The sequence below is a fragment of the Neocloeon triangulifer genome, unplaced genomic scaffold (assembly GCF_031216515.1).
Source record: "Neocloeon triangulifer isolate White Clay Creek 2 clone unplaced genomic scaffold, ASM3121651v1 ptg000002l, whole genome shotgun sequence".
In the NCBI taxonomy this organism is placed as follows: domain Eukaryota; kingdom Metazoa; phylum Arthropoda; class Insecta; order Ephemeroptera; family Baetidae; genus Neocloeon; species Neocloeon triangulifer.
The window spans coordinates 4410298-4429255 of record NW_026775545.1 but is presented as its reverse complement, the minus strand read 5'-3'; the positions used below and the strand labels follow the sequence as shown (position 1 = coordinate 4429255).

General features: G+C 35.7%; 1 protein-coding gene across 4 annotated transcripts; it reads left to right on the top strand.

Moving 5' to 3' along the window:
• Positions 1-988: 988 nt before the first annotated feature.
• On the top strand, positions 989-17627 carry LOC132204686 (chloride channel protein 2). 4 transcript variants are annotated; one of them, XM_059633342.1, is made up of 20 exons: positions 989-1194; positions 1255-1615; positions 11161-11443; positions 12035-12163; positions 12221-12354; positions 12528-12684; positions 12987-13112; positions 13176-13260; positions 13318-13419; positions 13490-13592; positions 13673-13804; positions 13858-14020; positions 14471-14586; positions 14771-14885; positions 15100-15237; positions 15348-15468; positions 15541-15682; positions 15979-16335; positions 16502-16729; positions 17024-17627. In XM_059633342.1, the coding sequence occupies exons 2-20, from the start codon at positions 1520-1522 to the stop codon at positions 17174-17176; spliced, it is 2880 nt and encodes a 959-aa protein (XP_059489325.1). In that variant the 5' UTR covers positions 989-1194; positions 1255-1519; the 3' UTR covers positions 17177-17627. The 4 variants fall into 4 exon arrangements, with proteins under 4 accessions (XP_059489325.1, XP_059489317.1, XP_059489334.1 ...); XM_059633334.1 differs by having other exon boundaries at positions 989-1208; positions 1264-1615; XM_059633351.1 differs by adding an exon at positions 8139-8356 and having other exon boundaries at positions 989-1615.
• The last annotated feature ends 1331 nt before the right edge of the window (positions 17628-18958 follow it).

Genomic DNA, 18958 nt, shown 5'->3' with positions numbered 1-18958 from the left:
AATGCGCTTGTGCGTTGCGTAACGTGGGGCTGATTATATGACCATTTTATTATGAAAGCCAAACGTGTCTCTCACTCATTTGTATTCCGGATAAACGCGTCAGTGACAGCAGCACTTCCACGTTAGTGAATTGTGTAACTGTTAAATTGAGAGAGGTTTAGCTAGTTTATATTGAATATGGCTAATTATAAGTTGTCTGCGACTCTTCAGCTTGAGAGCAACAATTAACTGAGTGGAGCATAAATTTAAAAGAATTATGTAGGAATCTAGCCAGAACTTATTTCATACTAAAAATCTCTGATATAAATTAGGTTTTTGGAAAATTTGGTAAAAAAATTTTGCATTGATTATTTTTAATTTTTGTTTATTATTAAAAAATTTTAAAAAGTGCCAATTAATAAAAACAATAATAACTTTATGCATTTTATTTTTATTTAATACATAAATATACATTAAATATAATTTAAATTTATTTCATTTTTATTTGTGTATTGCGCATCTATTTTTTTAATATAATCGGTAGTTTGAAAATAATTTTTTGTATTTTTGATTCATATAAAATTTAAATAATAATTAATTTGAACATACCAGTAAAAAAAAAAAAAAAAAATTTTGACCATAATACTTTTAAAAAATAAATTAATTTGCAAAAATTTTTGAGTACCTTGACAATAATAAATCATTAATTAACTAAATCGCTTAGTTATTTAGATGAAGGAAATGGCCCCACACAGCCTACAATAATTAATTTGGCACGATTCGTGAATTAAATTGGCGAACAAAAGCGTGCACCATCGCTTCATTTGCCAACTATGTTCGGCTTCCCCAAATAAAGAGCAAAAAGCCGGCGTTTGCCTAAGAGGCGGCGTGCATAGCAGGTAGCTAGAGCGAGTGCAAACAACAATATAAAATGTGCACGACGGTGGCAGTGGCGCGGATTTAAAAATAAAACAGAGAGAGACACCGCGAGCTCTGGCAAATTTGGATTTGCTGAGCGAAAGATCATCTCGGACGGACGAGTTTTGCGTCATTGTCGGGCACAAACAAATTATTTGCCGGCGGGCACAAAAAGCCGTGTGCGGGTCGCGCTAATTCCTGAGCAAATTTGGCCAGGCCAGGAGCAAAGAAAGAAAGGAAATTCGGAGCCACCCGACGCGGCCGGACGACTCGGCAGTCTCATGCAGTGTATTTGCGGTGCGGCGAGATAAGTAATTATTTGTCGGGAGATAATCAGGCGTGTCGCTATTTTGTTAGCCAATGCAGGTGGCGTTAACAGCTCTCTTGTTTTCTGGCTCGGAAACTTGACAGACACACTTTTGCGGCCGGCCGGCTGGGACAGACCGACTAGCTCTGGCTGGTGCGCACACGGTGCTCGCGGAGAACATGAGTGGTGCTCGCCGAGAGGCCAATCGGCTGCCCAACCGAGGACTTCGCCAGTGAGCCACTTCGGGACTTTGAGGGACTTTCTTTATTTCGGGATTTTGGCAGCCGGCCAGTGATTTGAACGGATTTCGGCAAAATGACCAACAACAATGACGACGGCTTCGGCAACAACGGCAGGGGCAGCGTTGGAAAAGGAGCCCAGCAGGATGCCCTCGGCTACCAACACACGCTTGTGAGTTTTTTTTTCATTCGTTTACTCCATTGCAAATTAAATTTAGTGACTCACTTCATTTTGCACACATGATATTTTATGTATTCGCAGAAAAAAAATGTTGAGAGGTTTCCTTCCGGGTGAATATCTAAGCATATTGGATTACATGAATTTTTTATTAATTTGTATCTTTTAGGATAGAAAATTTTGTATTTGAATAAAGCCATTTGCTTCTAAAGAGCTGAAAAACACCATCAAATCGACGTCTTCGCTTTTTCTCTTTCACTGACAGAAGCACTTTTTCACTCTTGAAATCCTAAACGACGCGTTTGTCGAGCATCCCATAGCCAGCACTTTTAATAAATAAAGCGCGAGGCCTCAAAGTGCACATGTGCTCACGGAGCCTTGCTGTATTGAATTTCAATTATATGTTACACAAAACACATGTGTGCAGTTCGACAGAATCGCGATTATTTTCATGGCTGGCTGCAAAATTTTCTAATAAATGTATTGGACGTTATATTGGTCGAAGGTAAAATTATTGCCTTGTCCTGCTCTATCGGCGAGTTTAATCTAGAAAAGCGCGAGAAATGTTATTTTAAATTGCCTTGCCAAAAGAATGAACCTCGTATAAAAGTTATCAGTTGTCTCGACTTATAAATTATATTTAACAGAAATTTATAAGAAAAAAATACCAGTTTAAATAATGAAGATTTCTGCTGAAAATTATACACTGAAATTGCTCAGTTTTCAGTAAATTATAAACAAGTTGATATTGTGCAGCTCTTTAAGATCCTCTTAATGATGAAACCAAACTTTGATTATTATTAAATTTTAATAAAAAGAAACTAACGAAGGAGGATTAAAAAATATAAATGTTATAATTGGCTGATTGCTGACTAAGAGGCTGCTAACGATCGTATTAATTATTCATCGTCTCATTAGAGATTTTCCACTCCATCGCCTGACTAATAGGATGTAGTGGGTGTTGGAGACGCCGCCGCGATGGTGTGTATTTTGTTGTTGCTGCTCTCGATTCGATAATTCCACGCCGCGCGACCAACAATAAACTCTTTATCTCTTTTTAAACGCTTCTCATTCGCGGCATATTTATAGTCTTGTCAGCCTGACCCAGAGCAACGCACTTCAACCTGGAGATTTTTGTTTGCCTTATTTTTTTTTCGACAAGCTACTGATAATCGCTGCGTCTTAGGCGAATTAAAAACACCTTGAGAATGGATTATTGACGTCTTTTCCACTGGGAATCCGGACAACAAATATGTAAACAACGTGAATTTGTGAGGTTTGAACGATGGTTCCTTTTGATTCGAGAAATTGGGCTGGACGTGATGCAGTCTTGGTGTTACTCAATCAACCAGACCTCTCAACTGTTATCTACAGATTGAAGCAAATAAGGCCGGAGAGCTGCTGAGCAAGTCGATCAGCAAAATAAATATTAAAAACTTTAAATGAGGACAAAGATCATTATGGACGATTCCATAGGGTAATATAAATTATGCTGACATAAATCCCTCGCTTCGCATTACAATTTAATTTATATCAGCGCTTGGTTTTTCATGACTTAATTAATTAACTTTTTACAAATTCACACATTAAATAATAAAAATAGAAATTTATAATGCTTAAATTAAATATTAAGCTTTATCGCGAGAGTAGTTGTTTCTTTATGTACGAACACGTCAATATTATCAAATTTCAAAATAAAATTTTAATTATAAAAAAATATTTTATTAATGAAGTTTTGAATTTAAAAAAATGTAAAAAAATCAATGAGTTAGAAAAGTATCGATTTTTGTCAAAAATAATTCACATCTGAATTATGTCTCTAAAGCTTGCAGTCAACATTATAAATACAGAATATTTGATCACGTCAAATTATTTACTTTTTTTAATTATCTGAAACTGGAAAGTGTTTTTTTATAAATTAAAATTAAAATTGCAATTTAAAGGGAGAGGAAAACGTCTGAAGAGCTGTACGTGTTGCTGATTTTGGCTTCAAGCTGAATAAATTACATTATACTACGTCAAGGTAGAGCTGACATGCACTCTGTTCGGCGCAAATATTTAGCCCATCGTTTACGACAGACAGGTTAACTAGAGGTGCCAAAAAGTCGTAGAGAGAACAATTATTCCCTCGGCCCGTTCTCAAAATTTTGCGCAACCACGCATGAAATTGAAATTCGTACCTTATTGTTTGGCCAAAAAGGTGATGCAATTTAAAAGCAATAAATTTTATCAAGAGCGTGTTGGGGCCATTAATTTTTATTTGGGTCCCATATGCAAATTGTAAGGACGTCTCAAGCTGGCGTGCCACCCAGCACTTTATATTGTTATGGCGGCGGTCGATTGGTCGGGGGCGAAAAGGCTTGAGCGCATAATATCAAGATTGAATTACTGGCCTTATTAACCCACTCATTGCACATATCGCAGGCGTGTACACGCTCACACATTCATAGATCAAGCGCAGCTAGTGTTATAAGTGTGTGCGCGTTATAATTTATGGATGGACTTGCAATAGGATCTCTCACGATGTTTGTCGTTCATTTTCACTCCATACGTCAAATATGATTGAGAGGAAACACTGACTGCTGGGATCATTAAATTCACTAAAGACGCAATTACTCATTTCAAACGCTGTGAAGAAGGCAAACAAAGCTATGAATTATATCCTAGGATTAAAATTAAAATGCAAAAGATAATAGGCGAGAAACGTTGATTAAATGGTCTGAGTGACGACGGATTTACAAAATTCCATGATATTTCTCGATTTTTTTGCAAATAACTCTAAAAATTACTTAAATTTGATTTTTTACATCCTTTTATTAAGAAAAAAAGCCGTATGAAAATAATTAAATTAGACAAAAAATAGCACCACTTTAAAACTAAAGCTTCCAAGATCAAAAAGACATCAGCTTCGGTTGACTTCCAATTAATTTTTGATTAATTAAGTTTAATTTAACTTAAGCTTTTGATAAATTTTAAATAATCCCGTTTTTTTACTCTTTCGTATCTGTTTTGATCAATCATGTGGCTGCAATCAACGTGTGCAACTCGAGCTTGCAAAAAGTCAGGCCAGTTGTTGTTTCTTTATTACATTATTTTCCCCTTCATTCAAGCGCCATCCTTTTCATTTTCCTGCTCGCTGAAGAGCAAACAATGGCACGTTTCGTGGTCGCTCCGCTCGTTTTTGCCTGAGATGCCTGCGAGCCGAGGAATTCTTGAGAAAAGTGTTGCAGTAAGTGACCCTTGGGGCACAATTGCTCTCTGGCCATATGGCCGAGTACATTTCAAGTCTCGGTGTGTGTTCTCCAGCAGCGAGAGAGCCGCGCTTTTTTCAGCCCGATCGACTGCCGCTCTGTTAATAACTGTACACGCGTGGAAATTACTCAACACTCGAATTTTGCCCGTGTGTGCCTTGGGTCAATTAGCACCGAATTCGATCATGTCGCCAGCAGACCGGCCAGCCTCAATAGGCAGCCGATTCATTCAGTGGCCACTTTTTCACAATTCCGCAAAGGTCGTGCGACAATGAAGGCCACGTGGGTTTTGGCCCGCGACGGGATAGACACACTGATTATTTTATTGTAAATTAAAAGAACTTGCTCAATACTTTTTTTGGATGCCGTAAATCCATTTTTAAAACTAGCAATTTATCTATTAACTATTGAAAAAAGATTTAATAAATAAATTTATTCGTATTGAAATTGTCATTAGTGTTTTTCTGTTCTAATTAGTATGTTTATTGCGTTTGAAATGAGGGCAATTAGCGTAGAGTATTGTCGAGGTTGAATTAAGTTTTTAATTTTTTGTGACACAAAATTTTTCTTTATGATTCATTGAAAAATAATTTCATAATTAAGAGTCAACATTTTAGTATGTTTTCTTTAAAGCTGTTTTTCTCGCACAATTCTAGTTAAACGACATAAAGACATCTTAAAAGTAATTTATAATTACTAAATTACCGAAAAAAGATTTTAATCGATCATTAGAATAATATATTACAAGTATTACAACAGTTTTTAATGACTTTCGATATTTAATTTTTTTATGTTAAAAATAAACAAATTAATTTTTTGTAAATAATAAAAATATGTAGAGAGTAGTTACGCTCTTAAATAATTAAATGAATTAAAATAATATACATTTATATTGATTTTAAAATAATAAAAAAACTTTGTCTTCCGCAATTTTTATTCAGTTATTTACTTTTATTTATCAGCAGTTTCTTCCATCCATCAATCTTGCCTCTGTTTGAGTAGCAGTGGTCTGGAGTTGAACTTGATTGCAGTCAGTTTATTAAAATTCTACACCACAACGTTATTTGAACATAGTCGCATGACACACTCTCAGTCAGCGCGATAAGCGAGCGGAAAATTTAGCGTAGGACAGGAATTATTGGCCTCCGGCACTCGAATCGGCTGCTCCCATAAATTTTGGCAATTAGCAAGTCTTTCAACGCTGCGATCTGAAAGCTTAATTTTTGATAGTCGCAGAAAAACAACTTTTATATCATCGGATGGATTAAAAACTGATAAGGGCGTGAAGCGGAAAGGACACGCCAGCATCGATTTGCGGTTGTGATTTTTCTAGAAAAAGTTATAATTGGCTTGGGAATTTTTTTTTATAAATTGATGATTAAGAAAATGCTTGTTTTATTATTACAACCTCAATTATTTTGCACAAATATGTAGAAATTATATGGTGGCTCAATTTAATTATTTTTGTTGTTATTACTTTTTTGTAATCTGTATCATTTTTTTGTACCTTCAGTGCTATTTTACGCAATGCTCTGTAAAAATGAATTAATCAAACTAAGTAAATTATTAAAAATTTGTCAAGTGTTAAAAAACGTTCAAAAGAAAGAAATAGTCATTCAGGCATGTATTTAATTTATTTGTAACGCACCAAAGGTCAAGCGCTGACTCTCGTGTGTCTTTTGGCCCAATTCCAAGAGAAAAAAATCAGCCTCCGATTATATAAAGGTCTTGAAACAATTTCAATTTAAACCAGCTGTTTTGCTTTGGGAAACCTAAAAGGAAAGCCACAAGGAGAAATCCCGTCGTTTGCATCCGTCAATTCCGTGCGTGCACTTGTTGACGACGAGTTCTTGGTAAACTGCTATAGAGATCGCGCCCAGGTTTGTGTTTAATTTGTTTGATAAAACAATTAATGCCTCTCCGCGTGGCATGGTGGTGTTTGCGAGTCGTGATAATTAAGGTGCACAGCACGAAGGGGCTCTCGGCCACCAGAGCTATTCATAGCTTCAGGCATTATAGCAAAGCTGTTGGTCTGAGAAAAAAAGAATAAAAGAAATAAACAGAAATTGGGACTCATTCAATATGTTGGCGCCAGAGTGACTTTTAAACCCTGTGCGTATAGCCGATTTCACGCAAGATAGTGGGTTATTTTTATCCCAGGAGTGTAATTTTTTTTTATAAATGAAAAAAGAGCATAATATAAAAAAAGTTGGATTCAGATGATTTTTTTCCTAATTGAGATAATTCTTTTGTGTAAATAATTGATACAATATTTTTTTAATTGTCCAGAGAAAACCAAAGAAAAATTTATGTTTTATGGTTCAATGCTTTATCGTCCAACAATTCAATGTTTTCCTCCCAGAAATGGTTTATCTTTTAATGTTAATTTTTACAACAATGAAGAAAAAAATTAAACGAGTTTCTTTCAATTAGTACAGCTTTTATAATTCGTCATCTCATTGAAAGGGGAGCTGCGTTAATTACTGCAACTTGTAAAGTTACACCTTTCCAACTGGGCAAACACAGCTTATTTTTGTGTTTGTTTATCTTGAGTCGCATCCAAAATTAACCTCAACAATCAACCGCAAGGTCATTCACGCGTATTAACCACTGGTGCTTGAGCTTGTCATCTGTGAAGCTCAAATTTATGAGTATCTCTTGAAATAAATTCTTGATCAAAAATTATTATGTAATAAATTTATAATATTGAATGTATGGATGACGTATTTGGGCAGAGAATGCCCGGTGATACATTAATAATGACAATTTGCAACTAAATTTTCAGAATCAATTCAATTGATTTTAATTACCTGCACTTTAGCATCTCCTTTCAGATTTTGTATTATTTCAATTTATTAAAAAAAAAATTTTTTTTTTGATCATTTGACATAAATTATTTTTCTATCTGACGTAAGATTGATTATGGTGTTATTCAAAACTCATAATCCACCTTCAAGTTGACAAAAGAAACTGGTTTAGGTGAATAATCTTATCACACACTTTCAAAGTACGTGCATATCGTAGCTCACTCATCACACGCACGTTTTTTTTTAAGTTCTAAAACCAATACGTAAAAGTGGAAGGCAGTGGGTTTATCACAAAACCCCTTGCTGGCTGAACACTTTAAACTTTGGCAATTCAAATGCAAAGATGAAATATCAGGCAAGGTGGAAAATTCGACACACTTCAAATTTTAGTAATTTTACACACAAACTCTGCACCGAGACGCACATCTAGAGTCTAAAGTGTTTTGTAATTATTTGCAGCGTATTAAAAAGTGGGCCCTTCTCGCGCTGCTCAGCCGAGAATAAATTGATGTGTGCAGTTATAAATATCCCGGCGAGTGCCAGTCTACTAGAAATTGATGCACTTGCAGTCGCCATCAAATTCGCAGGCTGATTTAAAAATGCACTGAGCCAACATGCCCGTCGGTCTGCTGCAACTGCCGGGCTACCAGGAGGAAGGCTACGTGGCCGAAACTCACGTGAGTCTCCCCAGGGTCGACCTGACGATGTGTCTCTCCAATAGACCTTGCACCCGAACTAACCAAACAGACCCGAGTGATATTTTACAGTTTGCAGTGGTTTGTGCATGGTGTGATTTGATTGATTTAGTTTGGAGGTATTTTTAATTGATAAATACGACGAATTGTTTACTTCTTGATTTATAAAAGATCTGTAAAAACATTTTTTTGAGATTGGAGAATAAATAAATATTTTTTTGGTCTCAAAATTATTCTTGAATTAATGAAATTTTTGTTATATTGATTTACTAAATTTTATGAACTTGAGTGAACTTTAGGACCTTTAATATGGGTAAGATCCAAGATAAATTTTTTTAGAATAATTTATCTTCTAATTAATTAAGAGTGGAAATAAATATATTTTTAAGCGATAAAGGAATATAAAATTTCTCGTCGCTTAATTGTGTGTAAATTCTAATTTATTTTAAGTATTGTAATAAAATTTCAAGTTTAATAAAGTGCTAGTTGCCCTACACGCCTTTTAATCAAGTGCGTCTAGCGTATTATTAAATCTACGCTGCCGCGCACGCGAGCCTCCGCTTGCTGCCAGTGCAAGGGCAGAGAGGGGTTCCTTACTCAATCGGTCAATTAACCCAATTAAGAAGTGTGATCTTCGGCTACATAGCAAATGAAAAACAATAAAATCATGCATAATTAATGCAAATCAAGGTCCTCATCAATCTTACTTGAAACTTCTCTCTAACAACAATACGTCATTCAAAATTAATTTTTTTTTTTAGAATTTTTTCAAATTTAAAAGAGGTGTAAAATTACGGCAGAGAGAAGTCACCCAGTCTTGTTAGCGTCGTTTATGTAAATCTCCGTGGTGTTCGAAACTTAAAGTAAAGAATGAAGTTGTAGGCTGACATGTTTAAGAAGTGAAATAAACACGCTCACTCGCGCATTTATGTAAATTGCGTACAGCGAGATGACACACAAATGTGGACTCGAGTGGTTGAATCCAGTGGAAAACACACCGCCTCTTGAATAGGTCACCGTAATTTTTTTCCTACAATACCAGCTCTCATAGCAGCGCGTCAACCACCTGTGCGTGTGTATATAGCTGGTTAATAATCGAAAAGATTTATTACTTTGAATGGGACTGTTAGGGAATCTGACAATAATCCACACGCCACTCAATTAGCAATTAAATAGACGTAATGCAATCTGCTTTGTTCCTGAGCTATTCAACCAACTTTTCCGAGACAACTAATAGCAACAAATAAGTTAACTCAATTCAGTTATTGAAATAAAAAAGTCTACAACAATAATTTTTAAGTATCTTATACCAAATTGATTTCCACTTCTTTTAATTAAAACTGTTAACATAAAATTTATTTATTATTTAAATTTATTTATAACTTTAATTTAAATTACAATCTTATTTTCACCTCATTTCCTAAAATGACTTATAGTTATATTTTATATTATAAAGAAATAACTCACCTAAATAAGTGAATAAAGATTAATAAATTGCCTGAGCAACATATTTATATATAGAATTCAAAACTGAACATCATACACCAGGCAGGAAAGTTTACTTACAAATTATTTATAAAATTATCAAAATTCCAGTCACCAAAATGTAGTTTTAAAGCGGAAAACTTTTTTAATGTGATTTGAAGAAATCTGAATAAGATTTTTTTTAAATTGAAAGTGCATGGTTGTGATTATTGAAGTAGAATTAAATCTATAAATTAAAGACTATAATAAATCCATTCTAATTTCAATTTCATAAAATATTTTGCGGCTTTAAATGAATAATTAAAAAATAGGAAGGAAAATATTTCGCCATGCAATAAAAGATAAGATAACTATTTCCATCAAAATTTTAAAATCAGATAAGCTTGATAGCAATCTATGAAAGTAGGCAAAATTTTAAGTAAATTAGAAATTAGCAATATTTCGCACCTAATGCAGTCAGTGGCGAACAGGATGGTCCTCTAATGGTCTAATAAACCGCTGATTACAAAACACGCACGTTCGGACGAGCGTGGGTGGTCATATGACCAGCAGCGGCCGTCGCCGCGCATATCATCCATGCAAATAGAAACAATAAAAATCATAATACACATAATCAGCTAGAGCGGACAGAGCAAAAGGGATCAGCAGCTGCTGCATCCCAGTTGCTTATCAAAGCGGGCAGCGCGCTCTGGGCTGCTCTCGAAAATGGCCAAGCTGAGCTCGTTGCTGGCCGACGATTTAGCCGACGACCTCCTGCACGACTCGGAATGGGACGACTTTGCCCAACTCCTCGAGGACTTTCGCCTCCAAAAGGCCAACAAGTTCTTGGCCCAACGGGGCCGAAGGGGCTCCAAGGTCATGGAGGAGCTCCAATTCATCGGGCCCAAGGAGCCCCCGGCAGATTACATTGTCTATCCGTCCGTGTACCCCGGACAAAATGTGGACGACGAAGACGACGACATGTATTTTATGCCCGCCAATATGGTTTGTAGACAAAGATTTTTGGAGTTTTTTTTTGTTTTGTTTGAATTTTTGTTTTTTTGCATCCAACGGAAACCTTTCAACATTTTAATTTAAATAATTATACCTACAAGTTATTATGCATTTCCCCTTATTAAGTAAACAAGAAATTTGAATGCAACTAGTATATTAATTAAATTCAGAATTAATTAAATGAATTTTGTTTTGCATTCATTTTTGCACGGAATTACTACCTAATGATTTCTATTTCAGGCCTGTTTTTTATTGTTTTTTTAATTTGTAAAATTACTAATGCCTCATTTTATTTCCCCTCTAATTAGATGTATGGCCGGTACACAAAAGAGCTTGGTGAATTCGCGAAAGAAGAGGCGCGTCGTCTGAAAGCAATCGAAAAGCGGCGGCGGAAAGATGACAAGCGGCGCAACAAAGAGCTGCACAGGTACGACGGACCGTGCATGTCGCGGATCCGATCGGTCGTCGGCTTCATCTGGCACCACACGTTCGCCAAGTTGGGCGAGGACTGGGTCTTCCTGGCCCTTTTGGGCGTCATCATGGCCTTTGTCAGCTTCATCATGGACATGGGCATTGGCATGTGCAATAAATGTAAGTCCGATTATACTCTCTCCATTCAAAATTAAATTAAAAAGTACTTAAAAATTGACTCTACCCTTGAAAACCACTGACTAAGAAATTAAAAATTATTTTTAAAAATTTGTTTAGATATTTCCTTTTGATGAAATATAAATAAATTTTGACAATTATTAATAAAAACTGAATTTGAACCGAAGATATGGCTAATTTTTTCACACTTTCACTGATATTAAAAAAATTTGCGTCTTGAATTTCTTTAATTTTCTACTCCAGCAAACTTTTTTTGTCATTCCTATTTGCTGTTCATTGTAGTTGACAGGCTGACTAGATTTTTTTTTTCTTTTTTAATCTTTTTTTTATCTCTGAAGAGTCTGCAGGGGTGCGAATTATGAAAAATGATCATCTTTCCTTTTTCGGGTCAACTTGTCCCTTTATTAATTTGCCCAAAATCAGCAAAACCGTTCACTGAAGATTTTGAAAATGATTTTTTTTTTTAAAAAAAATCTTATTTTATTAAATTTCTAGCACTGAGAAAAATATCATGATTTGTTTATATATTCATAAACTGGCTTTGTTCTTAAAAAATACTGATTTGATTTTCAGCTCGCATGTGGTTGTACCGCGATCTTTCGTCGCACCCAGTGCTGCAATACGTGGCCTGGGTAAGTCTTCCAGTATTTTTGATCCTTTTCTCAGCAGGATTCGTCCACATAGTTGCTCCTCAGTCCATAGGTAGGAAAATGTTTCAATTTTTATCGTTTTTTAAATTTCATTTTGTGCCAAATTAAGGTTCCGGTATACCGGAAATGAAGACCATTCTGCGAGGGGTGGCTTTGAAGGAGTATCTCACGTTTAGGACCTTAGTGGCCAAAGTGGTCGGCCTTACAGCCACCCTGGGCAGCGGAATGCCTCTCGGAAAAGAGGTATGAATGATATTCAAAAAAATTTCAAACGAGTTCCAAAGAAAGTTGCATAAATAAATCTTATTCAAAAGGTCAAAATTATAATCCATTGTGATTAACTCGCTTCTTGTTTTCACTTTGGAGCGAAAACTGGTAAGCTTGGAATAAAATATTGCTGTCGTGTGTCTGAACAGGGGCCTTTTGTGCATATCGCAAGTATTGTTGCAACCCTACTTTCCAAACTGGTCACATCATTTCAAGGTATCTACGAGAATGAATCTCGAAATTGTGAAATGCTCGCGGCCGCATGTGCTGTTGGAGTGGCCAGCTGCTTCGCTGCACCTATTGGAGGTGAGCATGAATTAATGTCTAATTAGCATACAAAGAAATTTTAAAATTTAAGAATTAAATACAAAACTAAGTATAATTTCGATAGAAAATAATTTTTATGAAAAATTCAATTTAAAAAAAATAATATAACCAACAGAATAAATTTGATCTTTATAGTACCATCATGAAGTGATGGATGTTTTTTTTTTTTAAATTGTACGATAAAATATTGAATGCAATTTTACAAACTGATATTATGTAATTATTAAGACCAATTTTAAAGAACTCTTAGATAAAAATTTCATTGAAATATATATTTTCAGGTGTACTTTTTAGTATAGAAGTAACAACAGTGTATTTCGCTGTGCGAAATTACTGGCGTGGATTTTTTGCCGCTGTTTGCGGAGCCACCATCTTCCGACTGCTTGCAGTTTGGTTCCAAAAAGAAGGTCAGCAAAAATACTTTTGATGGAAATTTTAGCCTCATTTTTTATTTTTAAATTTCGTTTTAGCCACCGTGACCGCAGTTTTCGCCACAAATTTTACCACAGACTTCCCATTCGACCCTCAAGAACTGTTCGTTTTCGCCATCATGGGGTAAGTTAATTTTTTTAAATTTTAATTAGATTGTGATTGAAATATTTTAATTTAAAGGGCCGTTTGTGGGCTTGGTGGAGCGTTTTACGTTTGGATTCACAGGCAATATGTACTCTTCATGCGCCGCAATAAGAAAATGAATAAGTTCTTGCAGAAAAAGTGAGTATCATATTGTAAAGTAAGGCAACAGAATTAAATATAAACAACTTCTATTTTTTTGTAACCGCAGTCGTTTTCTCTACCCTGGAATTGTTTCCTTAATGGTAGCGTCAGCCTCATTTCCTCCCGGACTTGGTCAATTCATGGCCGCTGATCTCACAACGCACGATCAAGTGAGTTTTTTTTATCAAAATAAAAAAAGCTAATTTTAAATACATTTCTTTTCTTTAAAATAATTTCTTATTTATTATAGGTCCATGGGCTTTTCACAAATTTTACTTGGACAAAAGATAATCTGACTGTGGAGGAAATTGACGTTGTTCGTCATTGGAGCACAGACCTCACCGACGTCCACGTCAGTCTGGCAGGATTCACATTATTCACAGTAAGAATTTTTTTTACACCAACGATCTGTCTAATTTTTGTGGTCTTCCGCAGTTTATTTTTTCCATCATTGGATCGACAATTCCCGTGCCGTCGGGCAGTTTTATACCCGTTTTTAAGATCGGCGCCGCCTTTGGCAGGTGCGTTGGAGAACTGATGCACTGGTGGTTCCCTGCGGGGATGAGGTATGGAGGACTTATCGCGCCGATTATTCCAGGTAATGACGTAGATCAGATAAAAAACAACCTTAGACAATAAATTTATATAATAAATCTTGTTGCACATAAAGAATAAATTAAAATATAAATTTTTTACACTAAACGATTATTCAATTCAATTATACAAAATCTACAATAAGTAATTGAATTAATTATGATAATTACATTAAAATAATTTGCTTTATATTCAATTCAATTACGTTTGTGAGGATAATTGGAGAACTATTTTTTTCCCGTATGTGGATATTATTAATTTGTTTGAGTGTGAAATGACCTAATTTATTTGGAGTCAGGCAGACAACAAAAACATTAAATCAATTTTAATTGGTCGCCACAAGCAAGATGCACTCTTGCCATAATAAATCAACGCCGGCGAGAGTTAATCGTTACACTGGATTGAATTAATAATGTGATGCAGCAGCTCATGGGAAAATGCACTTCTTTTTCAGGCGGTTATGCAACTGTCGGCGCGGCAGCCTTCTCTGGTGCTGTGACTCACACAATATCTGTATCTGTGATAGTTTTTGAAATGACCGGCCAAATCACACATATAATACCCATTATGGTAAGCCCAACTTAATTAGCATTAAACTATGCCTTCACAAGAAGCAGATTTCTCTTCACATTCTTTTGCCAAATGCGGAAAACGATTCTTATTAAATATAATTGATTTAATTGCAGCGTGAATATATTCCATGAAGATAAATGAAAAAACGAGTATGTAATAATTTTTTGACTTTTTTATCCAGATTGCTGTGCTGATCTCGAACGCGGTCGCGTCCCTGCTGCAGCCGTCGCTCTATGACAGCATCATTTTGATTAAACGCCTGCCTTATCTGCCAGACCTGCTTTCATCCAGTTCAGGTTAAACATTGTTACAATTTCAGAATTTCTGTTTACAAAAAAATTTTACATTGAAAAAATTATTTAATATAATGGGCTTTGTGCTTATCTCGCAAAATTTAATTCAAAATATAGTTTTTCTTTTGGCATTTAAACAACACAATTTTTTATTTTTTTATTCTTTTATAACAACTCTCTTATTAGCATGACATTGATTATATAATTCTGTACACAGGCATGTATAACGTCTATGTCGAAGACTTTATGGTTCGAGAGGTGCGCTATATTTGGCACGGAATCACTTTTGGACAGCTGAAGGACATATTAAAGGACAACAGAAACCTCAGAGGCTTCCCTCTAGTTGACAGTCCAGGTAAAAGAAAAAATAATCTAAAAATACATTATCGCACAATTCACCTTCGTAACATGTTTTATTAAAAAGGATTAAATAAATTTATTTATTTTTTTTTTTAATATTTTTAGACAACATGATTCTGCTGGGTTCCGTGCAGCGCTTGGAGCTGATCAAGTTAATTGAGAAGCAAATCGGCAGGGAGCGGCGGCTGCAGGTGGCGGCCAAGTGGCAGAAAGAGGCGCAGGAGAGGTGAGAGAGACTCTGACCTTCCAGGGTCTGAGTGTATTGAGCGAAAAACGGACTGACTTTTTCTGCACGCAGGGCCATGGAGGAGCTGGAGAGGCAGATGCGGGAGGAGGAGGAGAAAAAGAGACGACCGTCCCGCTTCGAAGTCACGCCAGCGCCGGATATTTTGAAATTGAAGACGCACTCGACCAACGAGCTGCTTCCACCTATGGACGGAGTGAGTTATTTCTTTGCGCTAGCAACTGCATATATCATTTTTGAAAAAAGTTTGATTCTTGTTCAATGCGTCAGAGGAGAAAATTTGGTAGAAGGTATAAGGTATAATGCAAATTTGTATTTCAATTAATTTATTTCAATAATTTTAGTTAATATATATATTTATTCTCATTTTGATAAAAAAAAAAAAATCATTTTCAATTTGTACAGTAAAAGCTGAAAATACTGTTAGTTGGTCGGAGCAATTTAACTTTGAAGAGGAAAATTTACTTATCATATATTTTAATATTATTGCAGAGGCTCTTTGTGCCAGTTCTGGGCAGCGTTCCAAAGAAGTCAATCCTTAAGAAGACCAATTCCTTCACAATGCGTGGCATTTCACCTTTCATGCTGCCACACGCCAATTCGTACAGCACAGTGACCGGCGCCGAATCGCGAATGCGAATGGCCTTTGACGCCGTTTTCCGCAAATCAGCCACCCTGCAGGACGTGGAGCCCGCGTCTGGATCGACGTCTGCCCTGCCCGACTCCGTCACCAACGAGACGACGTCATTTGTGCCACGCCTGGCAGTCGACGCCGTCGACACACCGTCCGCCTCAATGGCCACCCTCACAGTGCCCGGAACGCCATCGGCCTTCAAGAAAGTGCAACTGGTAATTTTATTTATAATTAAATTTTTTGAGCATTGAAAATGTGAATTGAAATTAATGCAGCCTTACTGGGAATATTGCGAGTTTTGGGACGTATGTATTTTTAATTGAAATGAAAAATTTTCTCCTTTTAATTTGCATATTATTTAACAAAATTTGCTATTTTCAGCCACGTGAAAGGGTGATTGACATGTCACCTGAAGACCAAAAGCTGTGGGAAGAGGCCGAACTGAGGAAGGAGGTTGAATTTGACAAGTGCCCAATTGACCCTGCGCCCTTCCAACTGGTAGAGAGGACTTCATTGCTCAAAGTCCACTCTTTGTTCAGCATGTTGGGAGTCAATCACGCCTATGTGACGGCCATCGGCCGACTTGTTGGCGTTGTCGCCTTAAAAGAGGTGAAGAATTCTTTTTTTTATACACAATAAGCATGAAATTTAATTTTTGTTTAGAAAGTATAAATATTAAACTTTATTTTAGGCTTACTCAAATAGGGGTTTATTTTATTTTGGAATTTAAAAAAAAATCTTTGTTAGTGGTGGTGCCTTTTTCGTCAATGTTTGCCTCCTTAGAATGGTGTTTTATAATGGAATTTTTTATTACAATATTGTAAAAATAAACTACAATAATGAAATAATTTATTAAAAATAAGCACATAGCACAATTTTAATTATTTTTCTTTAATTTTGTAGTTGCGAAAGGCGATCGAAGACTCCAACTCGGGAAATCTACCCGCCACCAAAGAACCAACCCCTCCGGCAGGACCAGAGGCTGGATCGTCCGACTCGGAAAAGCAAGAAGAGAAGCCGCTGACCAACAACACCGAGAGGGACAAAGACACTTGATCGGACGTTTTGTTTCTAAAAACATAACCAATTTTTCTTAATAATTTTACTTTCATACCAGCAGGCCCCTTGCATTGCTCAACCTTCACAAACTTCCACCAGTTCCTTACCTGAGGAATCACTGCCTTGGGTATATAAATGATTCAATTTGACTTGCAAATTTTATCTGCCCATAAACACTAAGTGCCATTATCGTGGAATTTTTTTACCGCCGGGTATTTGTGAGCGGCCTGCTGTGCGTTGAATTGCATACATGTATTTGACTAGTCAGTTTTTGTCAACTGTGTTATAATCTTTTACTTGATCCAACCGCGCGCCAGTTTTAATGAAAACAATAATGTTTGTGCCTTAAATATACACATTTGTCGGAAAAGTATTAATGCAGTGCGCCATACATAGTTTTCAGGGAGAGTCAAACAGAGACGAACGTTTATTTAGTGATACACGTCGTGATCGAAAATATTTTGAGACGGAATTTCGCACATACAAATATTAACAAACCAAGAAAAAAACGTGGAATGTTTTTCAAGTGCAGGAGAGAGCGTGCGTTTATGTGAGAGTAATTAATTTAATATCTTATTTGTGAAAAAAAACGCAGCTAATTAGTGCGGGTAGAGCTTAATGATATAAATTGTAGATAGTAGCGTGAAACATTCCTCTGAAGATTCGAAGAGATGGTTTATAATTTTGAAATAATTTTAAAAACTATATTATATTGCGGACACACAGTTTTCTCACACATTAGCCAAAAATACTTAAAAACTTAAAACCAATAAAGAGTCTTTTAAGCCAAGAAATTGAAAGCGTGTATTTATTCAAATTATTTAAATTAACTCTGAAAAATAGCCTCTAGAAAGAAACTGTTGCTGTAAGCTGTAATATTTAATTTCTTTCGTCCCTGGCGTCCCTGGGCGTAATTTATTGAAGGAAAGAAACATGAAATTTATTTTTTAATATCCATAGTATCTCCTCCTCTAGTGCTTTATTTTTCAAATTTTCAACGACATATTAAGCCAAGTTTTAATTCTCCATGATATTCACCTCAAGTTTGAAGCTTAAAAATTTTAATTTTTCTATTAAACTATCAGAAACAATAAGTTTAAATCGAACTTTAAGTTGAAAAGTAAATTATTTGTGAATATAAAAATAATAAATTTTAACAATGAGTCTTTTTTTTATTGCACATAATTTTTTTTCTTTTTCGCAGATCTATAAAGTTAATTTAATTGTTTTCATAAATAATGCTTATTTTTTGAAATCATGGTTTAGATTTAATACTAGTTTTTTTAGGCTGGTAAAAAAAGTCGTAACTTGTCTGGAATAAAGTAAATTACGCTTTAAAAATTAGGTGAAAATTAATAAAAACAACTAATAGAATAAAAAAAATATTACCAGCTAAGCCTGTAGTGTTTGTTATTTTTCCCCAGAGCTATAAATAATAGCTCAACGAATAGATAAAAATGTTTCTTCCTCATCTTCACACTTTTATCTACTTTTAATCTAGTTAAAAGTTGTGGAAAAGTTCTACATGTATCTTCATCTCGCCAGACTTTAAAAGAAACTTGGTTGAATGAAATTTTTCTCAATCGAAGAGCACCACACAGAGAGCCGAGGCAATAACAATAAATTGATCGGCGCCGTTGTGATTTACTGGCTTCGCAAGTGGGCAGGACGGAGGAGAGCGAAAGAGAGACTCGATCTCCTCGCTCGCTGCCTCTCGCGCGCGGAGAGAGAGATGGGAAGCGCGAGGCTGCTGCGCGGCGCGGTATATCTCAGGTTACA

Excerpts from the sequence above, each read along its gene's own strand:
- LOC132204686 (XM_059633342.1), top strand. The coding sequence starts at position 1,520 with ATGACCAACAACAATGACGACGGCTTCGGCAACAACGGCAGGGGCAGC. Across the intron at positions 12,164-12,220 it reads AGTTGCTCCTCAGTCCATAG|GTTCCGGTATACCGGAAATG; the intron begins GTAGGAAAATGT and ends TGCCAAATTAAG. Across the intron at positions 16,336-16,501 it reads CCTTCAAGAAAGTGCAACTG|CCACGTGAAAGGGTGATTGA; the intron begins GTAATTTTATTT and ends TGCTATTTTCAG.